At 35.7% G+C, this 21,586-nt stretch overlaps 1 protein-coding gene across 1 annotated transcript; it reads right to left on the bottom strand.

The window, feature by feature from the left end:
* Window positions 1-1,930: 1,930 nt before the first annotated feature.
* On the bottom strand, window positions 1,931-13,003 carry LOC133786205 (wall-associated receptor kinase-like 10). The gene is made up of 5 exons (XM_062225407.1): window positions 12,814-13,003; window positions 10,508-10,744; window positions 4,556-5,038; window positions 3,226-3,336; window positions 1,931-3,147 (listed from the first exon to the last, which is right to left on the bottom strand). Exons 1-5 carry the CDS (start codon window positions 13,001-13,003, stop codon window positions 1,931-1,933), a joined length of 2,238 nt encoding a protein of 745 aa, XP_062081391.1.
* Between the last annotated feature and the right edge of the window lie 8,583 nt (window positions 13,004-21,586).

The following is a 21,586-nucleotide window of genomic DNA, read 5'->3' as shown; positions in this document are numbered from 1 at the left end:
TTTTTTTAAATTATTATTTTTTGGGTGGGACCCAGCTGAGTAAATGAGTATACTCATTTTTTTTCTTCTTCTTTTCCCTTCTCTCTCCCCGAAACCCCTTCTTCTTCTCCCTTTTTCTTTTCTTTTCTTTCCTATGTTTTCTCTCCAAACTAGTCACGGCCACAACCAGTTGGACCACCGCCGGAGCGTCATTTCCGACACGCGCCGGAGCTGCAGCTTCCCTGACCGGCGATGACGGAAACTCCAAAGTTTGGTGGCCATCGGAGCAAGGACACGCCTATACAGCCACTCCGAAGTTTCGCCGTCGAAACTTTGAGGTGACTTTCCGGCGAACTCCGACCACCGTTCGGCAAGTGGGTGGTACCGTTGGAATCAGCGTCGTGAGAGGATCGTCGCCCACTAAGTCATTCCGGTCAACTCACCATTTTTCTCCGGCGAGATTTTGGGTATCTTCGCCCCTTTCGAAGCATTTTCCAGCGACACCAAAGGTCATTTGGGCGAAGGAGCAGTACTTTCGTGATGTACTCATCGGGATGATCGTTTTGATATATACCATGTATATATTCGTTAACGTTTCCGGTACCGCCACCAACCGTTATTGTGCACCGCTTGGGAAAAACGTGATATTAAAATCGGACTAAATCATTCTAAGATCATCGATAAGCTTAGGAGCGTTACTTTGGGCTCGGATTAAATTCTAAGGATGTATCTAAAGAGGTAGGGATTCAACTAGACTATTGGACTTATTTTACTCGTATTAAATTGCATTCAACATATTCCAATTTTGATATTTATAAAATGTTTGAAAAATTGAAAACTTAACCTGAATGCTTTCTGATCTGTTCTGAGGGTACCGAGTGCCAAATATATATTTTGTTCACTTATTTATGCAGGTTATGATTTTTGGGTTTATTCAAATGTAGTTATGCTGCCCAATTTTCTAAAAAATAAAGGTAATATGTTTCTTTCTTTTCATGTTTACCTGCATTTGGTTATACTGATGAGAGCCATAGTGATCATGATTGGTGCACGTTGTTGTTTCACGACCTAGTCTCTGTGTCATCATAGGTAGATCAGGTGTCCACTCACCTGTAGGTGTAAAGACCTAGCATCTGTATACATGAAGTGTTCTGAGCTTCCCCTTGTGATGGTTATCAGGTCCGGCTACCCGATTTAGGATGTCGGATTTTCTATGGTGGGTAACGGGAACTAGGGATCTAGTGGACGGTGTGATGTGCACTTGTAACTATGCTCTTATGATTATTTGTGGTTTCTCTAGTTTGGTTTATACATGATGATATATGTTTTGCTTTCAAAACTAACTATGCAGGGGTTTTATTAAACTTTTGGGTCCATGATATTAGTTGTTTTCATACTGGGCTTTATAAGCTCACCCCCATCTCTCCCATTCCAGGAGCCTAGTGACGCGAACGTGGAAATGATGAATTATCGATGGAGCCAATGTGTTTAGCCTATTTCTATTTCGGGTCATTGTCTTATCTTTTGAGCATTATATATGTATTCGACTTCGAATCTAATGATCGGTATATCTGAATGAGCTATGAAATAATTAGAGATGAGGAATGGTGGATGCTAAGTATTATTTTGAGTGTTTATGACTTATTGAATTTAACAATTTGGTGATTACATAACTGTGGGAATATTATTGTTTTATGTATAATGATAAATGATCATATTTTTATTACTAATATTTTTCTATCTAATTATAGGAGTTATTTCATTATTTTAACTTATAATTATAGTACGATTTAATATAAAGTAAATGATCATTTATAAAGACTATTTTTCAACGAGGGTCAAAGTTTGATCTTTGATCACCCAAGTTATGGATATTACAAATCTGCCACGGCCTAGGGCTCGGGTCGTGACAAGTACTATGTACAAAAAGGATATTACTATTTGTTCACCCTTACAACAATGATAATTCTTGATGCAACGAGAAGCTAGTAGCAGCACTATCAAAAGTTAACTCTATTGACGATGTGGAATTATTCCGAGAGTAGTCTGCAATTTCAGGTTGTGCATATGCTAGATCTTCATAATTATGTTGAATACCATTGGAATCTTTATTGTCAATGCCTTGAATCCTCTCTAGCTCCTTTGCTACTTCTTTCATGGTAGGTCGATTCCTTCCATTCAAATGTAAGCATCTCTTTGCAAGATCAGCAACAATTAAGATCTCTTCTTTTGGCGCATCTTTGAGAACTTGACCATCAAGAATGTTGAACAAACTACTGCTTTTTTCCTTCATCGTCATCATGAAATATGTTGCCAAACTTCTTCCTTCCTCTTCTGATCTTGTTCCAGATATTGCTTTCTGTCCAGTCAAGAGCTCGACAAGAACCACTCCAAAACTATAAACATCACTCTTATCTGTAAATTGGCTGGATTGAAAATATTCAGGATCTAGATAACCAAATGTGCCGCAAACTAAAGTGGTCAAATGAGTTTGCTCTAAGGAAACAGTTCTTGATGTTCCAAAGTCTGCAACCTTTGCCGCCAATTTTTCATCTAGGAGTATGTTCGAAGACTTAACATCCCGATGATAAATTGGAAAAGAAGCTGCTGAGTGTAAGTATGAGAGAGCTCCCGCAACTTCAGTTGCAATTCGTAATCGCATGCTCCATGTAAAAAGAAAATCTGCATTTTTGTTATGAATATACTCAGAAAGCATTCCGTTTGGGACAAATTCATAAACTAGAAGTGGAACATCAGTCTCCAAACAACATCCCAATAGCTTGACAACATTTCTATGATTGATTTGCGTAAGAATAACAACCTCATTAATGAATTCAGAGAGTTTGGCTTCATCAATTATTTTAGACTTCTTTATCGCAACAATCTTTCCGTCTTCCAACATTCCTTTGTACACAGTACCTTGACCTCCTTGTCCAAGAACTCTGTCTATACTAAAATTATTTGTTGCCTTCTCTAACTCTTTTGCATCGAACAACTTGGTTTGCTCAACATTATTTTCACTTGAATGTATTTGTTGTTCCAACAAAAGACCACCATTCCGTTTGAAAAATGTTTTCTTCTGTTTGATTTCTTTTCTTTTCTTTAAGAATTTGTATAATGTCCATGTACCAAAAACAAGAACTAATACTCCAAGAGCACTCTCAAGTCCTGTTTAACAAGTTATGAATAAATAAACACAAATATATGACATTTTTTAATCAAAGCATTAACAATAAAACCATATACCTATAATGATATATTTGCGCTTGTAACTGCAACGATATCCCCCAACAGTGTTGACGCAAGTGCCTTCATGACATGGCGGATTTCGGATTTGCTCATTGCATTCATTAATATCTGAGAATTAATTAGTACATAATTTGTTACAGTGAATATATATTTTGAATAAAACTTATTGTTATATATCTACTTATTATCACACAGAATATAAAAAAAGATTAATAGAACTAATTATAAGTCCCCACTAATCGCATTCGTTAACAGCACAATACGTTAAATTTGTGTCAAAAAAAGGTAGCTAAGAGTAACAAAAAAAATGTGATGACCTGACAATTTATATATATATGACAATTTTTTTATAGGGGCTTTACTTTTAAGCCTACTGGTAGGGTTCTCAGTGTTTCTCGATCCGTGAACAGTTTTCAGCGCGATGTTTTTTTATGACTGTGTATATTGTAGCTATTTAGAGCATCCTGCAAATTTTCAGAAAATTCCGAATTGTTTACAGTCTAGAAAACTTGGTTCAAACATGTTGTTTTCCACGCGCGTAAAAAAAAATTAGTCACGCGTGCAATAACATGTTTGAACCTAGTTTTCGGTACTGTAAACTATTCGGAATTTCCTGAAAATTTGCAGGATGCTCTAAATAGCTACAATATACACGGTCATAAAAAAATCGTGCCGAAAACTATTCACGGGTTGTAAACACTGAGAGCCCTACCGGTAAGGCTTAAAAGTGAAGCCCCTATAAAAAAATTCTCCTATATATATATACAAAAATTAGGTCATGAATAAACACAACATTGCATGTTTTTTTTTTTTTTAAAAAAAAAAATCAAAACCTAAACCTAAACAAATAAATAATTATATAGTAGGTAACCATTTGGTTCCTTGTGTTTTTGCAAAGTATCATCTTGGTACCCTGTGTTTACAAATAATGCTCATTTGATACCCTGCATTTTGAAATCATATATATTTGGTACCCTGCATTTTAAAATCGTATATATTTGATACCCTAAACTCAAATTTAATTAATAAATTTTTACAAATTTAATCAAATTACTATCAATCATACGAGCTACAAATTATATATAACTACTGACAGTTTTGTCACATTGACAAAATTTTATCAATTACGATATCAAATATCTATATGATTTCAAAATACGGAGTACCATGTGAACATTATTGAGAACAGAGGGTACCGAAATGATACTTTGCAAAAACAAAGATACCAAATGGGTAAATTCTCATAATAATTATATACATAACTAATAATTAAACACCTAATAACCCAAGCATATGCAATTAAGAAATATATGTGATGGAGGTTTACCTTGACACCCTTCCAAAATATAGGGATTTCCTCGAAATCCATTATTGCAGCTACAACGATATATGCGATCTAAAGGGGAATTTAAAGTATCCTGATAGCTGCTGCTACAGTTGAAGCTGGTAGTGCTGGTTGGCATAGCATGTGTTTTAAATATGTCGAAATGCGTTAAGCTAAGGTTCCAACTTAGTAGGATGGGAACATAATCCAGATCATGGAATGTTCCATGTTTATCAATTTCATCAGGATCTATAAAAAACGCATATTTGCATTGGCTATTACTTGCAAGAGTAGTAGAATCATTATCTATGGAGATTTCGAAGTTGCCATGAGTATCCAAAACGGAAGAAGTACTGCAGCATTCGATGCCATCACAATTACGAAAATCAATATTGTTTCTACTATTGGATGATGATGATGATGACGAGGAGGAGGAGGAGGAGCAGGTGGAGGTGCTAGTGCACCCATCTTGGAAGAGCGCATCACCTTAAATGGATCAACACGACATAAACATGATAACACGATTATGATATGATTATGATACGATTAATCATAAATATACGGAAAAAACATGAAACTTATGCAAATTATTCGTGTCTGACACGATTAAGGTAAACACGAACACGAAACGATTATTAAACGTATCGTATTTGTGTTTACCTTAATCGTGTCGTGTCATCGTGTCGTGACCCAAATTGCCACCCCTAGGTGGAGGTGCTAGTGCACCCATCTTGGAAGAGCGCATCACCTTCCCCTATTTCGAACTTGGCAAAGGCACCGCAACTCACTGCAATGAATATATTGTGACCCGAAAAGTAGAAGGGGCTTCCTGTGAAATTTACAAAAGAATTTCTTGTCTTGTTTGGGCAATTGAAGTAACTGATGGGGCTTCGGACCTGAACCCATTGGGATGGTCTACCATTATTATTATTGTTGAGAATCTGAATCACTCTTAATCCTACGCTTACTACCATGGAATGCAGACACAGTGAATTCATCTCTCCTTTCAGTTGCAGCTGGTTGTTAGAATATTTTTATTTTGCTTTTGTAAAAGGCTTTCGGTTACAATTCCGTTTTGCCTTATTCTTTGTTTTTGCCACTTGGCAGAATGTAAGAGGCTGCTTTTGTATTTTCACTGTGCTATAAATCAAAGAATTCTCCTCAGTATCATTTGCGCTGAGATTTCACATTTCTTGAATCTGTTTTTCTCTGAAAACGTTCTTGGTATCAGAGCCAGGTTCGATAGCTCCGACATGTCTACCGAAAATTCTCAGACTCCTCCTCCTGGCACCCCAGCAAACAATCAGCAAGCACACCCAGTCACCCAAGTGTCGAGTGGAGTCGGAACATTCACCAATAATGGCAGTACCTCCCAGAATCCTTTATACAACTATACTCAGCCCTTTACTACTCTTAATCAACCTTTTTCTTTGAAACTGGATCGAAGCAACTATATTCTGTGGAAGACGATGGTGTCAACCATTATCCGTGGTCATCGTCTTGATGGATTCATCAATGGAAGTCGAACGTGCCCATCGGAATTTGTATCGGCCGAACCTACACCTGAAGGACAACCTGGGTTTGGCATGCGACTTAATCCTGACTACGAACAGTGGATAGTAAGTGACCAGCTTCTTATGGGATGGCTTTACAGTTCTATGACAGAGTCAATTGCAACAGAGGTTATGGGATGTACTTCATCAGCCTCGTTGTGGAGTGCCTTGGAGCATTTGTATGGAGCTCATTCAAGAGCTAAATTGGATGAGACCAGAACTCTTATTCAGACTACCAGAAAAGGTAATCAATCTATGGTCGATTATTTGAGGCAGAAGAAAATGTGGGCAGATAGCTTGGCCTTAGCTGGAGACCCATATCCTGAGACCCATTTAATTTCAAATGTTATTTCTGGGTTAAGTGCTGAATATTTACCTATAGTTGTTCAGATAGAACGAAATAAAATGTCCTGGCAGGAATTGCAGGATATTTTACTGACCTTTGATAGCAAGCTTGAGAGGTTGCAGGCACTTGGAGAAATTCCTAAAACTGGGCATTCATCTGGATCTGGACTTTTGACTGGACCTTCGGCTAATATGGCAACACGACCCAATCTCAATGCTGGAAGAGGTGGCCGAGGTTCTTTTAATCCTAATCGAGGCAGAGGAAGCTTCAATAATGGTGCTGATCGAAGTTTTAGCTCAAGAGGCAGAGGCGGTAGAGGAAGGTTTACAAATACAAAACCCACATGTCAGGTATGTGGCAAATATGGACATTCTGCAGCGTACTGTTATAACAGATATGATGAGGCTTATATGGGACAAGAACCCAGTGCAAATCGAGCAACACAACCTGGGAATCATGCTGCGTTTATAGCTTCTCCTGAAGTGGTGGATAGTGACATTTGGTATGCGGATTCGGGAGCGAGTAATCATATCACCTCTGCTGCAACTCATTTGAATCAAAAGGCAGAATATGGAGGCAAGGATAAGTTGACCATAGGTGATGGTAAACAGATTGATATCTCTTTTATTGGTTCAAGTTTACTAATGACTGAATCTAATGCTTCACTGGTGTTGAATGAAATGTTACTTGTTCCAAAAATTGCCAAAAACTTGATTAGTGTATCTAAATTGACAGCTGATAATAATGTGTATGTTGAGTTTCATGCTGCTTATTGTGTTGTGAAGGACAAGATAACAAGGGAGGTCTTAATTCGAGGGACTCTTAAGGATGGATTATATCAGCTGGATACCTCAACTATCAAGTCGACTTCAAGGCTTAAGACACGTCCAGTAACTAGCTACAAAGAGATTTTGCCAAAAATGGCTGCTGTTTCAGTTTTTCAAAAAGACAATGTAACTCACTTACCTAGTGATGAGCAATTACTTTCAAAAAATGATGTTTGGCATAGACGTTTAGGACACCCTTCTGTCACAGTCCTAAAACGTGTTCTTAATGCTACTAATGTACATTTTTCAATGAATGAAACGTTGCATTTCTGTGATGCTTGTCAGTTTGGGAAGTCTCATGCTCTACCATTCAAATTGTCTCTTAATAGGGCCAGTCATGTTTTGGATCTTGTTCATACAGATTTATGGGGGCCATCTCCAATAGCATCCAATACCAATTTTAAGTATTATATTCACTTTTTGGATGATTTTAGCAGATTTACCTGGTTGTATCCGTTGAGAACCAAAGACGAAGCACTGGATGCTTTTATTCAGTTCAAGAATTTTGTAGAAAATCAATTTGAAAGGAAGATTAAGGCCTTAAGAACGGACTGGGGTGGTGAGTTTCAGTCCTTTGTGAATATTGTTAAGCAAAATGGCATAGATTTCCAACATTCCTGCCCTCATACCTCAGCTCAAAATGGCAGAGCTGAGAGGAAACACAGGCATATCGTTGAGATGGGACTGACTCTTCTTGCACAAGCTGCGATGCCACTAAAATTCTGGGTAGACGCTTTCCAAACAGCAGTATATCTCATAAACAGACTTCCAACATCAGTTTTACAATTCAAGTCTCCATTTGAAGTATTATTCAACAAAATACCAGATTATTCCTCTCTCAAGGTGTTCGGTTCGGCCTGCTTCCCATGCATTAGACCGTATCAACAACACAAATTTCAGTTTCATTCACTGAAATGTGTTAATTTGGGATTTAGTGCTTCGCATAAGGGTTACAAATGTTTGAGTACAACAGGGAGAGTTTATATTTCAAGAAATGTAACCTTCAATGAAATGGAGTTTCCTTTCAAAGCAGGTTTTCTCAATACATATGCCCCAGAAAAAGAGGTGGTGATACATAATGCAGCTTGGTCACAGCTGCCTTTTATTCCTTTTCTTCGGGCACCACAGAGTACCAGCGCACCATCTCCTGATTTGCCACCTGCTGTTTCGCCTATACCAACTTCAGAAGCTCCTCTTGTGTTTGACGGTCATTCAGAGGAAATTGAAACCAGGAATTCAGATTTAAATGCAACTGAAACGTGTCATTCAGAGACACATACAACATCTCCAATTTCGCCAGCCCAAGAGAGTGAACAAGAATCTATTATTCAAAAGGTGCCGACACACCCAATGGTTACAAGAGCAAAGGCTGGGATTTTTAAGCCTAAAGTCTATCTCAGTAGTGCTAAATGGAGTCATGAATGGGCTGAACCAAGGAATATTCAAGAAGCTCTTAGATCCAAGGAGTGGACAGCAGCTATGAACACAGAAATTGAAGCCTTGAAGAAAAACAAAACCTGGGTTTTGGTCCCAAACTCAGCAGAGATTAACCCAGTTGGATGTAGATGGGTTTATAAAATCAAGCACAAAGCAGATGGAACAGTAGAAAGACTTAAAGCCAGACTTGTTGCAAAGGGTTTTCATCAAAGACCCGGGATTGATTTTAGTGAAACATTCAGTCCTGTTATCAAAGCATCAACTGTGAGAATTATCCTGTCAATTGCAGTGTCAAAGAATTGGGCTATAAGGCAGCTGGATATTAACAACGCCTTCTTGAATGGTGTTCTAGAAGAGGATGTATATATGATTCAACCTCCAGGGTATGAAGATCCACAAAGACCAGATTTTATTTGTAAGCTTCATAAGTCTCTATATGGACTTAAACAGGCACCTAGGGCCTGGTTTGATAGATTAAAAGGCACACTTCAGCAATGGAATTTCAGAAACTCAAAATCAGATACGTCCCTATTTTTCAAGCTGACTGAAACTTCTGTTATATTTGTGTTGATATACGTGGATGATATTATTGTAACTGGGAGTAATGTGGTTGAGCTCAATACCTTTATTGACAGGTTAGACAAACATTTCTCACTTAAAGATCTCGGTGCACTTCATTTCTTCTTGGGAATTGAAGTTTATAGAGATGAGACTGGATTGTATATGACTCAAACGAAATACATTACTGAGATACTTGATAAATATGATATGCTCAATGTTAAATCTTGTCCCACGCCTATGGTCTCAGGGAAGCCTTTATCAAAAACAGATGGAAGTGTTTTGAACAATCCAACGATGTACAGGAGTGCTATAGGAGCATTACAATACTTGTGCCACACTCGGCCAGATATTGCTTTTGCTGTTAACAGACTGAGTCAGTTCCTTCAATGCCCAACAACAAGTCACTGGAGTGGTGTGAAACGAGTTCTAAGATACTTAAAGGGTACAATGTTTCATGGTTTACACATTCCATATTCTGACAGACTATCAATTGTAGGTTTCTCAGACGCTGACTGGGCTTGTTGTGTTGATGATAGGAGATCAGTTGCTGGGTATTGTGTTTATTTCGGGGATTCTCTTGTTTCGTGGTCATCTAAAAAACAAGCTGTGGTGTCAAGATCCAGTACAGAGTCAGAGTATAGAGCTTTGGCCCATGTAGCAGCAGAAATAACCTGGATTGAATCGCTGCTGAAGGAGTTTCAGTTTCAGCTGCCACAAAAGTCGATAACATGGTGCGATAACATCAGTGCAAGTGCACTTGCTTCGAATCCAGTTTATCATTCAAGAACAAAACACATCGAAATCGATGTCCATTTTGTTAGAGACAAAGTATTGAAGAAGGAACTTGAGATTAGATATGTGCCTACATCAGACCAAATAGCAGATTGTTTGACTAAAAGTCTCACTCAGTCGCGATTTCAGATTCTAGTGGACAAACTTGGTGTGAGAAGGTCACCCCTTCGTTTGAGGGGTAGTGTTGAGAATCTGAATCACTCTTAATCCTACGCTTACTACCATGGAATGCAGACACAATGAATTCATCTCTCCTTTCAGTTGCAGCTGGTTGTTAGAATATTTTTATTTTGCTTTTGTAAAAGGCTTTCGGTTACAATTCCGTTTTGCCTTATTCTTTGTTTTTGCCACTTGGCAGAATGTAAGAGGCTGCTTTTGTATTTTCACTGTGCTATAAATCAAAGAATTCTCCTCAGTATCATTTGCGCTGAGATTTCACATTTCTTGAATCTGTTTTTCTCTGAAAACGTTCTATTATTAGCATCCTCATCGGATAACAAAATGTTAAGTAGCTGCAGTTGAGTGTGTTTGAGGAGAGGCTTGGAAGAGTTGTCGCAGGAAACTTCGAACCATTTGTCAAGAAAACAATCGGATGATCCAATTCCGAAAGGGTATGGGATAGTTACATTTCCGCACTGTTCTTGACAACCAGGTCTTCCAAGTGAAGCTAGTACTACTGTGGACCATAATCCAACTAGAATCATAATAATAATAAGTACCATTTTCCTCTTTCTTCTTTGCCGCGTCTGATGATATCATATTTAATTAGCAATTAAATAATAATCAGTGTCTTGCATGCGTTAATTAATGAAAAAACAAATATGTACGTACCATTTTGTTAATTAATGAAAAAACAAATATGTACGTACTATATTGAGAATATAGGGCAGATAATAATAAGAAAAAAATGTATTAAGAATAACAAAGAAAAAGGGACCAAATTATTAATAATTATAAGACACAGCAAGAGGATGAGTTTTTGCATTAATTACGTACCAAAAAAGGGAGCCTTTGTGATATTTCCGACAGATCTAGAGAAAATTGGAAGGTATATTTGTGTGGATATGTACTTGTATATTCTCACCTACTTATAGGGAATTTATGTTGTGACATATATAACATTTAAAAAAAAAAATGTAAACATGAAACATATTTAGAGCCTTAAAAGTCTTTGCTAAACCAATATAGAGTCAAGGACACACATTACATGATATAGATTTACACATGTAACACATTTAACGACTAGAATCAAGTACTAATTAATCAACGACTTAAGATGACTTAGTGTCGGTATAAATGAAAAAGTAATAGCAATTAATTACGAAGAAGAATACGGAGTCACTGGCACATTATTATTATTATTATTATTATTATTATTATTATTATTATTATGGTCTGATGTATAGAGCCTTAAAAGTCTTTGCTAAACCAATACGAAGATAAATTTTGAAATAAGTATCATATTTTAATTAAATAATTTATTTATTTTTGTTTAAGTTTATATTTGTTCTAATTTTTTAATTTAGGAGTGACAACAAGAGATTATATATTATATATTTAATATAATATCAAATATTATAAGTGGATTTTAAATTTAAATTTATTGCTAGTTTTTTTTTTAAAAATAAGTTGTCGCTAATTCATAGTAGATTATATTGTATGTTTAATATGATATTATTCTAATAAGTAAGTTTAAGTTTAAGTTTAAGTTTAATTAAATTTTATTTAAGTTGTAAAACGTATGATTTTATTATTTCTAAATAATTATCATTGTAAAATATCTCAAAAATATCATATTTTTATTTGTTTAATTATTTAAAAATAATTATCATTGTAAAATATCTGCAAAATATCATATTTTAATTTGTTTACTTATTTATTATTTTTAAATAATTATCATTGTAAAATATCTTAAAAAGACCATATTTTAATTTTTTTAATTATTTATTTTATTTTATTTAAGTTTAAGTGTTTACAAACTACTGTTAAATATAAGAATATTCCGTTAAAGTTATCATTAAAAAATAACACACTACAAAAAAACCTCACTTTTGCCGGCGCAAATTTGCGTCGGCAATAGTAAGGCATTGCGCCCGCAAAAGTCCTCTGGGTTTTACCGATGCAATTTTGCACCGGCAAAAAATCACGACGTACCCTCGTCGATAATGACACTTTTGTCGACGCAAAATGTAATGCGCTGGCAATGGTATCTTTTGGCGACGAAAAAATGCGCCGAGAAAAATAAGGATGCGCCGGGAAAAAAAATTATCGTGTTGTTGTGGAAAACACCTTTAGCAGCGCAAAAATGCGCTGGCAAAAGATGACTCTTTTAGTGGCGCAAAATTGCGCCGGCAAAAGATGTGTCTTTTAGTGGTGCGTTTTTGCGCCGAGAAAGATGGATATATGTAGTGACGAATTTTTGCGCTGGTAAAGGTTGAGACTTTTGCCGACGTAATTTTGTGCCGGTAAAAGTATTTTTTAAATAATTTTTTTGATAATATCACTAATTTTATTTTCAATATATTAATATTAATTAATAAATTTCGATTTTAATATATTAATAATTATTTAATTTCTTAGTAATATTATTTAATTAGAAATAAGCTTAAAGTTACAATTTTATAAATAAATAAATAAAAATTATAATTATTAATATTTATTGTCTCCATCAAACATGAAAATATAAAAGTAGTTTAGTAAATTAAACTTTAAATAAATAAATAAAAAAGTTCTACAAATGTGTACTGCCCTCGTCATCATCCCCGCCCCCGTAAGCATCATCGTCTTCGTTCGGATCCTGTTCTGGTAAGTCGACAGTAAAACCAGGAGTCAATACACTAACCTGCTTCAACAAAGCACTGAGCAAGAAATCTTGACGTCGTTGACGACTCTCAAGTTTAGTCGTATACTTCTTTAGGTTATGATTTTCCAGCATAATGTCATGAGTTTGCTACAAAATGGTGTCCACTTCAGGTTGCAATTGCCCGGACATTTGAGAAGTTGACGAAGATGCTGCCCTCTTTGTGCCAATTGCCTTCAACCTAGGCAACCCCCCAAACCCTTTCTTATAATGCGAGCGGGGTCCAAGGACATCCGTGACAATATCCATATCAAGCGGGAACTGATCATCGACATTATCACCGACACAAGAAGCAGCAGATGATACAGGGGCCGTACTCTGCGATGCTCGACGCTCGGTCATCTCAGTCTGCACAATAAAAAGCACGTATCTCGAATTCCAATATAACATTATTTGAAAACCTAAATTATAATTTTTTAATATAACAACATATAAAATATAACTTTATTATCTTTCTACCAACATCATATCATTAATGACTGTAGACTAGTGATCGAAAAAGAATGTAATTAATTTTGTTCATGTATAAGGGAGCAAGTGGGCTAAAGTTAATTTGGTTATGAAAATCCATATTTAAATCAAAACACATGAAGATATTGTTGATATATACAGTAAGAGCAGTTAATTCCATTAATAGGGAATTTACATATCTAAACATATACATCAACTATATTTGCATGTGTTGTGATTTAGATATGGATTTTCATGAACAAACAAACTTAGCCCACAAGCTCCCTTATACGGGGACAACATTAGTTACATTTTTTTTTTTTTATCTTAGTCCACAATCATTAATCATAAAAATATTGGCACATAGATTATAAAGATTTAATTGTTAAAAATTTAATTGATAATTAATAAATAATTACTAATTGACACCAACCAATTAATAATTAATATTTATTAATTATTTACTAAATTTTTTTAAAGTTAAATGATCATAAATTAGTTAAGGTTATGCAACTTACATGTTTTGTTGCCGCTACATCACTAATCCACTTATCCTTCTTCTTGTGGAGGTGCTCGAATGTGTCAATCATGCTTGGAAGCTCACCAGTAGATGGGTCCATCTAAAAAAGCAAATTATTTAAACATTGTGACCTTTATAATATTTTCGTAAATGTAAGGATATAGGTTATTATAATTTACGTGATCATAAACATGGACAACGATAGATTTAGAATCGTGTCCTCCTTGTATGGTCATTTTTGCTCGAGCTTCTTTATTTTTCTTCGATATACGCTTCAAATAGAAAATATTACTCATTAATCTAGATTGTAATTTTATAATTAAACATTAATGTAAAATCTACGACATACTTGCTGAGAATCAGAAGCCCAAAAATCGCATAGAATTGCCCAATCAGAAGAAGTAATTGTTAGAGAATATATTTTTATACTCAATGGAAATATGGAAAAACCAAAATACAACTCTATGCAAAAAAATACAATAGACAAGATAATATTGATTAAAGAAATATTACAACTCAATTGCTCAAAATACAAGTAAATAGAAAGATGTAGAAGAAGAAGATTACAAACTCAAAAAAAAAAAAAAAACAAGTAAATAAGACCAACAAGGTCAAAAGAATGAAAATAAAACAAACTCTCACACAACCAAAGTGTAGAGTAGTGGGGATCACCAACTTGAACAAGGTTCAAGACCTTTGTCCAAAAGCTTATTTCCCCCTATTCTCTAAGCACTAAGGGATCTCTCTACGAAATAGCTCTCTGGAATTATCAAGTCTTTTGGTGTATTTTCCAGCCAAGTGCTTTGTGGATGGAAAATAGTGTCTTACAAGTGAGCATTAGACTCCTATTTATAGAGTTTGAGATACCCTTTGGATTTCAAATTCCACCAACCCCCATGGATGTTACCAATGTTTAATTGGATTAATATGGAATTAAAATTGAGATTTGAGAGTTATTTGAGTTTTTAGAACCGTTCATCACATTTGGAAAAAACTGAAAAATTGGCCTGAAATGCACCAGTGGCTGCGACCACAACCTTTTTTCAGCCAAAAATGTGATTTTTCCAAAACGTTCCAAAACGTCCCAAATCCTTGCCCACATGATTTTGTAACCTCCAAACACCTATTGGGAGTTAAAAACATGTCTCCAACAGTCATATATCATCATGACTTTGTGAAATCCAATCTCAAATGTGTAACATATAATATACACATTATTGGGTAATATTTGGGAGTTACAAATTTGTAACTGATTTTGTAACTCCAAAATATGTCATATTTGGGCACACACATGTGTCCAATTTTGTGACTCTCAATAATATGTTACGAGGTATGACAAATCACATTTGTGTGACAAATCACATTTTGTCACATTATTTAATATAATATTATATTATATGAAATAAAATAACAGTAATCGACCCAAAAGGTTTTGACTTCGCTCTCTTGTTGTCCACCTCTCATCCAACCTCTACCCAGTGTTTCTTCATCGTGTGGCGCCAATCAGTCAGATGCTTTTGCATTTGTCTTACCATGGCATCATTGATTACTAGATTGTCTTGTGGATAAATGAATTTGTCCTAAAATCACAATTAAATTTGGAATTTGTTAAAATATTATGAAGATAGACAAAATCTTTAATAGTGAGTTATTAAAGGTTTAAAAAATGCTTACAAATAGCCTCTGTTGAATAACTTGGATATCAGCTGGTTTTACTTGTTCCCAAGTGATGGACCCAAAACGGGTATGTTTAAAATATTTATACTTGCAAGCGCACGAATCGTATATGGAATATAGTGTTCGTGTAAGCACGAGATCGAACCCAAAGGAGTTGTCTAAAATAAAAAAGAAAACTATTTTAAACCAAAATTAATAAATTCTAACCTAGCTCCAAAGATTGAAGAGATTTTTGAATAATGAAAATAAAATAAAAGACAATAATATAGAAATTAAAGACAATAATATTACTAAATTAATAATTGTAAACAAGATGTTAAAAATAAGATTATTTAAGGATTAGAATCCACAAAATATAAGTTCAATAATATTTATAAGTACATTGATTCCCAAGTTTTAGTGATAGTTAAAATAAATCAAACCATCATTTTCCAAATAGATTTATAATTTTAAGCACAAATCACTTCTAAAAAGATAAGATTTTTCTTCACTTTTTAAAATTATAATTTCAAAGCATTTAGTGTAAATCAACCTAATGAAATAACAAATAAATCAATGAACAGTATTTATAAGGCAAAACATAATATTTTTGTTCTAAGCATGGATAGTACAATTTAATGACACATCTTACACAAAGAATATTATATTTTAGCACTAATGAAGAACAAAGTGTAAATATGTGCTAACAATCCAAAATACATGATATTTAAGATGAAAGAAGATATTTGAAGAAGAAAATTCCATAAACTTTGTTGCACAAAATGAGAAATCAACATGCAAAATAAATACTATCTAGTTACAAATTGTTTCATCATCACCTTAATAATCTTAAAAAGATTAGAAACTCATAACTAGAATAGAAAATACAAACTAAAAATTACAAACATAAATAGGAAAATTTGGAGGAAAACCCCCAAATTGTTCATCTAAAAATACATAGAAAATAACCAAAAAGAAGAAGAAGATGAAGAGAATAGAGATGTTTTGAAATGTAGAAACTTTGTGTAGTGTAACCTCTCCCAAAATTGACACCATAAACTCCATTATTTATAGCCAAAAAATGGGCATTAAAATAATTAAATTGATTAAATTAATTTAATTAATTATAATATGGAAAATAGGGGTAAAATATAGGGTGTAATAATGATGTTTTGGGGTAAAATGTGTAGAAAGTGAGGTAAAAAGTGACATTTTTGAACATAAGGGACAAGAGTACATTGTGACATTTTTATGGGCTCAAGAAAAAAATGCTTTGTGGCTTTTGGTGGCTGGCAGATGGGCCCAGGTGACTTGGACAGAGGTGCATTGGCTTTGGGGCTGGCTGATGGCTTTGGGTGCTTTGGTGGTGTGAGGCGTGATGTGCTGGGCAGGAGGAAGCTTGGCTGGGACAAGGCATTGGGGCAGCAGCTGAATGCATCAGGCGTTGGGCTTGATTGGAGCTGGCTGGGAAGGCCCACGGTGGCTGTGGCTGGCGGGCTGGGCCTAAGAAGGAAGGCAAAAATGCCACATTTTTTTCTTGTCTTGCTTTCTTGAAAATGCCATATTGTCCTTCATTTTTCTTTCTTTTCAAGAGCATAAATTTCCTACAAAATAAATATAAAATAAATCATAATACAATATTTTCAACTATAAAATAAATCAATTTAATTCTTTGAAAATATTAATTATAACTTAATTTATATTTTACATTTAAGTTCAATAATACAACATTTTTTTACCACTAACTTATCAATAATAATTCAAATAATTAACTACAACATTTTACAACAAAATAACTATAAAAACACACAAAAGTATATAAAATCATGATAAGACTAATAAATTCAAAATTACTTAAAAACTTAATAAATCAATTAAAAACTCAAGAATTAAGCAACAATTAGCACATAAAAAGTGGTAAAATAACTCTATTTTGTAGAGTTATCACCAAACTAGTGTAGTTGGGGGTACTGTGCTACGCAAATAACGAGCCATGGAATTGTTGAACTACTTGCCGTACGTTTGAATAGCTTTTCCAGTTTGTGCATCAAACTCTACTTTCAGATGGCTAACTTTTTTGGTGGCCAACTCCCTCTTGATATTGGCACCGTAATAAGCTCCCTTGCCCCTCTTGGAGCCACCACCTGTGTCATTACTTGGTTTCGGCCATTCTACATTAAAATATTCATTAATTAACTAATTCAAATTATGTATGTCTGTTGTTTTTTGTTATAAAATTAACATTTTATTACTTATGGTCTTTCCCAACCTACCCTATTCCAACCTAGTGGATCCCTTGGAGATAGTAAGTAGTCATGTACTTTTCCACATTTTTTCAAGATGTTTCTCAAACATCTTGAAAAAATGAGGAATAGTACATGAATACATTGGCTATCCCCAAGGCATCCACTAGGTGCATGTCTATTACTTTATATATATATAAAATTAACATTTTATTACTTATGATATTTCCAAACCTACCCTATTCCGACCTAGTGGATCCCTTGGAGATAGTAAGCAGTCATGTAGTTCTCCACATTTTTTCAAATTATTTCTCAAACATCTTGAAAAAATGAGGAGCAGTACATGAATACATTGGCTATCCCCAAGGCATCCACTAGGTGCATGTCTATTGTTTTTTGTTTTAAAATTAACATTTTATTACATATGGTCGTTCCCAACGTACCCTATTCCGACCTAGTGGATCCCTTGGAGATAGTAAGCAATCATGTACTAATTCTCATTTCTTCAAGATATTTCATCAAATATCTTGAAAAAATGAGAACCAGTACATGAATACATTGATTATCCCCACGGCATCGAATAGGTGCATGTGTACCTATATCCAATACTATCATTAATTAATGATAATAAATAAAGTTTTCATTGAATTAAATAAAAAGTTACATATACTTGTTTAAATTACATATCACTGTCCTCATCATCACTAATTACAACATCATTAGGAACACCACTATCACTATCACTATCGACTAGAACATTGTCGTCATCCTCATCGTCTTCATACTCGGCCAACGTGTTGTAACGCCCTACTTCCTTAGAGCCGTTACTAAGTGAGTTTAAAACGTGCTTTTAACTCGCTAATCGAGGTTTTAAGGCAAACGTGTAATCAAACCATAAACAGAGTCCTAAACTTTGAAAATAATTCCTTTTATCAAAAATCATAAAATGTTTAACATTTGGGATCCCAAAATACTGTTTATAAATATTTACAATTCAAAATAAACTTAAAGTCGACTATACGACAAAATAGGGTTCTTTACAAACAACTTCCAAAAATACCCCTGGCCGTGGCAGCCAGGCAGACCAGACATGTACGCGCCGCTTCACGCTCTCCATACTAATGGTTGGTTGACTTTCTCCTTGCCCTTACCTGCACCACAGAGCACCCGTGAGCTGAAGCCCAGCAAGAAAACTCCACATAGATAAACAACATATGCATATAAACCACTCAGCATATAACAAATTCGCCATTAGGCTAAACACATACGACCTAGGCGTCCCAGGCGCTTTACCAGGCCCTGGGTTGCGGTCTTCACCGTAAGGATATTCCAGGTATCCTTTAGGGTCTTACCCTAGCAACTCGCACTCCGCGTGCTAACCGCTGTTGTCGGTCCTTTGCCGTTCCTGGCCTTCGCCGTTCCCGACCTTCGCCGTTCCCTCACATATATGCAATCACAACATAACTTAAACAAATACTAACACAATCAATGGGCCACACCCAACATATAATCATATAGGGCCACACCCTGCAACACAAGTATGGGCCTCACCCTGCTCTATGGGTACAATAGTTTTCTTACCTATGTCCCGAGCTTCCTGAGCACTGAACCCTCGAGCACGGTCCTCTAGTCCGAGCCTTTTCGAGAACCTAGTCACAACACATAAATAGCATCCCCAACTAACTATTTCAAAAGCATCTACCGGAACCAAACCCGAGCCCTCGGGACCTCCCGGATCCCCACACAAAGTGGCGAAAGCATCCCCCGAGCCCCCTGGGCAAAAGCCTAAAAACAACAATTTTCCCCTGCCCAGAAATGGCCTAGCTCCGCGGCGCCACCCTATGAGGGTCGCGGCGCCCAGAAGGGCCCCCGTCCTCTGCTGCAGCCTAACGCCGCGACGCAGAAGAACAGGGTCGCGGCGCCCCTTCACGAACCTAGAATTCTGGGTTTCTCCAAATGTTTTCCCCGAGCCAAAACACTCCCAAATCTTTACCAAGACTTACCTAAGTCCCAAATTCAATTCGAAACCCCACATGGACCATCTAACAACTCAAAAACATCAACAATAAGCTCAGTCACACAATCAAACCTACAATTCACAATTTGGTTTAAAACTTCAGAAATTTAAACCAAGCCTTTCAAAACTTAAACCAGAACTTGTAAAACTTAAACCATCCCTCAGAATTCTTAAACCATACCAGCAATAACTTTCAGATATGCATGGAATCCTTACCTCAAGTGGGGATTCGACCTTGAGCTATTTTCCCAATCAAATTCCAACCTCAATTCACAAAATTCAAGCTGAACCTAACCGCAAGTCACCCCAAGAATTCACCAAACAAAACACACAATTCAATTCTCAAATCATGATATTCTTAGCTGAATTCTACAACATATTTACACAGAATTCCCTTAACTCAATATTTAGAGAAATCCTCTAAATTTTCTGGCCTTAACTCCCTTCTTGATCCCACAAAATTCAGAGTTTCCCTTCCCTCCTTCTTGCTTCTTAGCTTCTCCTTAACTTTCAGCAAGATGAATTTTGTCTAAGTGTAGAAAACGTAAATGACCTTCTCTCAGCCATAGTTATCTAAATCCCAGCCAAAAGACCCATTTGCCCTTCCATCTAACTCTCTTTCTAACTAGACCTCAAGGGCAGCCTAGACCTTTCCTATTCTTTACATAAATACCACTTTCTTACATAAAGTAACTATCCTCAATGGTTACCTGTAGTTACCCAAGTTACTAAAATACCATTAACCTTTAATTAAAAGTCCCCAGCTAAATTTATAATATTCCCGCAATACCCCTAAGCTCCTCCCGAGCCGGGTATTAAATCTCGTTGTGACTTTTATTGAAATAGCTCTCTAGGACCGTCTCGGAACGTGCATCACAAATATATTACCATTATATCAAGAATATCACATATATCACATTTATGCCCTCAACGGCTATAATTACCAATTTACCCCTAACTACCAGATGTGGCCCACATGCATATTTATTTCACCTAATCATGCATTCTAACCACATATTCATTAAATTCACATAGATTACCATAGTTTGACAATTATTGCCCTCCAGGCACACTAATAAAGGCTCCAAGCCTTATTAGCAAATTTGGGTCGCTACACGTGTCGTCTTCAAATTCAACTTCATCATCGACAACAAACTCATCTGAACCTTTGCCAACCAAATCATCGACGTTGTACACTTCAGTGAGATTGACATCAACCCAATCATACTGAAGATTATCAAAAATTGGAAGTTCTACCCACAACTGAAATGAAGAAGAATTAACTTCTTGCAATATTGGTATATCATTTGTGGTCTCAGTATCATCAACATCGGAATTTGAGAAATCCCATACATTCCTCGGAATGTATTCATTAACAAGCCTCCAATCATCCCCATTTTTCACATCTCGAAGATAATACACCAACTTTGCTTGAGATGCGAGAGCGAAATGATCATCTTTATAACATTGTTCCTTCACATATATGCTCGTAAAATTGGATTCCACTTTAATTCTACTTGTATTGAACCATCTACACTTGAATAGGACAACACTGTAACCCATCAAGTAGGACAATTCAATTACTTCTTCCAATTCTCTATAATAGTTCACTCCTTCCTCACTTGGCACCATTACACCGCAATTTTGTGTTTTAAGCTTCATATCACGACCATGAATCACAAATTTCACACCATTCACTATCATCCTTGGATATGAGAACACGATGTCGCTTGGTTTTTTCGCGAGAGCATACAATTCATTATTCACTTCAA

Source organism: Humulus lupulus, chromosome 6 (assembly GCF_963169125.1).
Source record: "Humulus lupulus chromosome 6, drHumLupu1.1, whole genome shotgun sequence".
In the NCBI taxonomy this organism is placed as follows: domain Eukaryota; kingdom Viridiplantae; phylum Streptophyta; class Magnoliopsida; order Rosales; family Cannabaceae; genus Humulus; species Humulus lupulus.
Note: the sequence above shows the minus strand (reverse complement) of the source record. Positions and strands in the feature narration are given on the sequence as shown.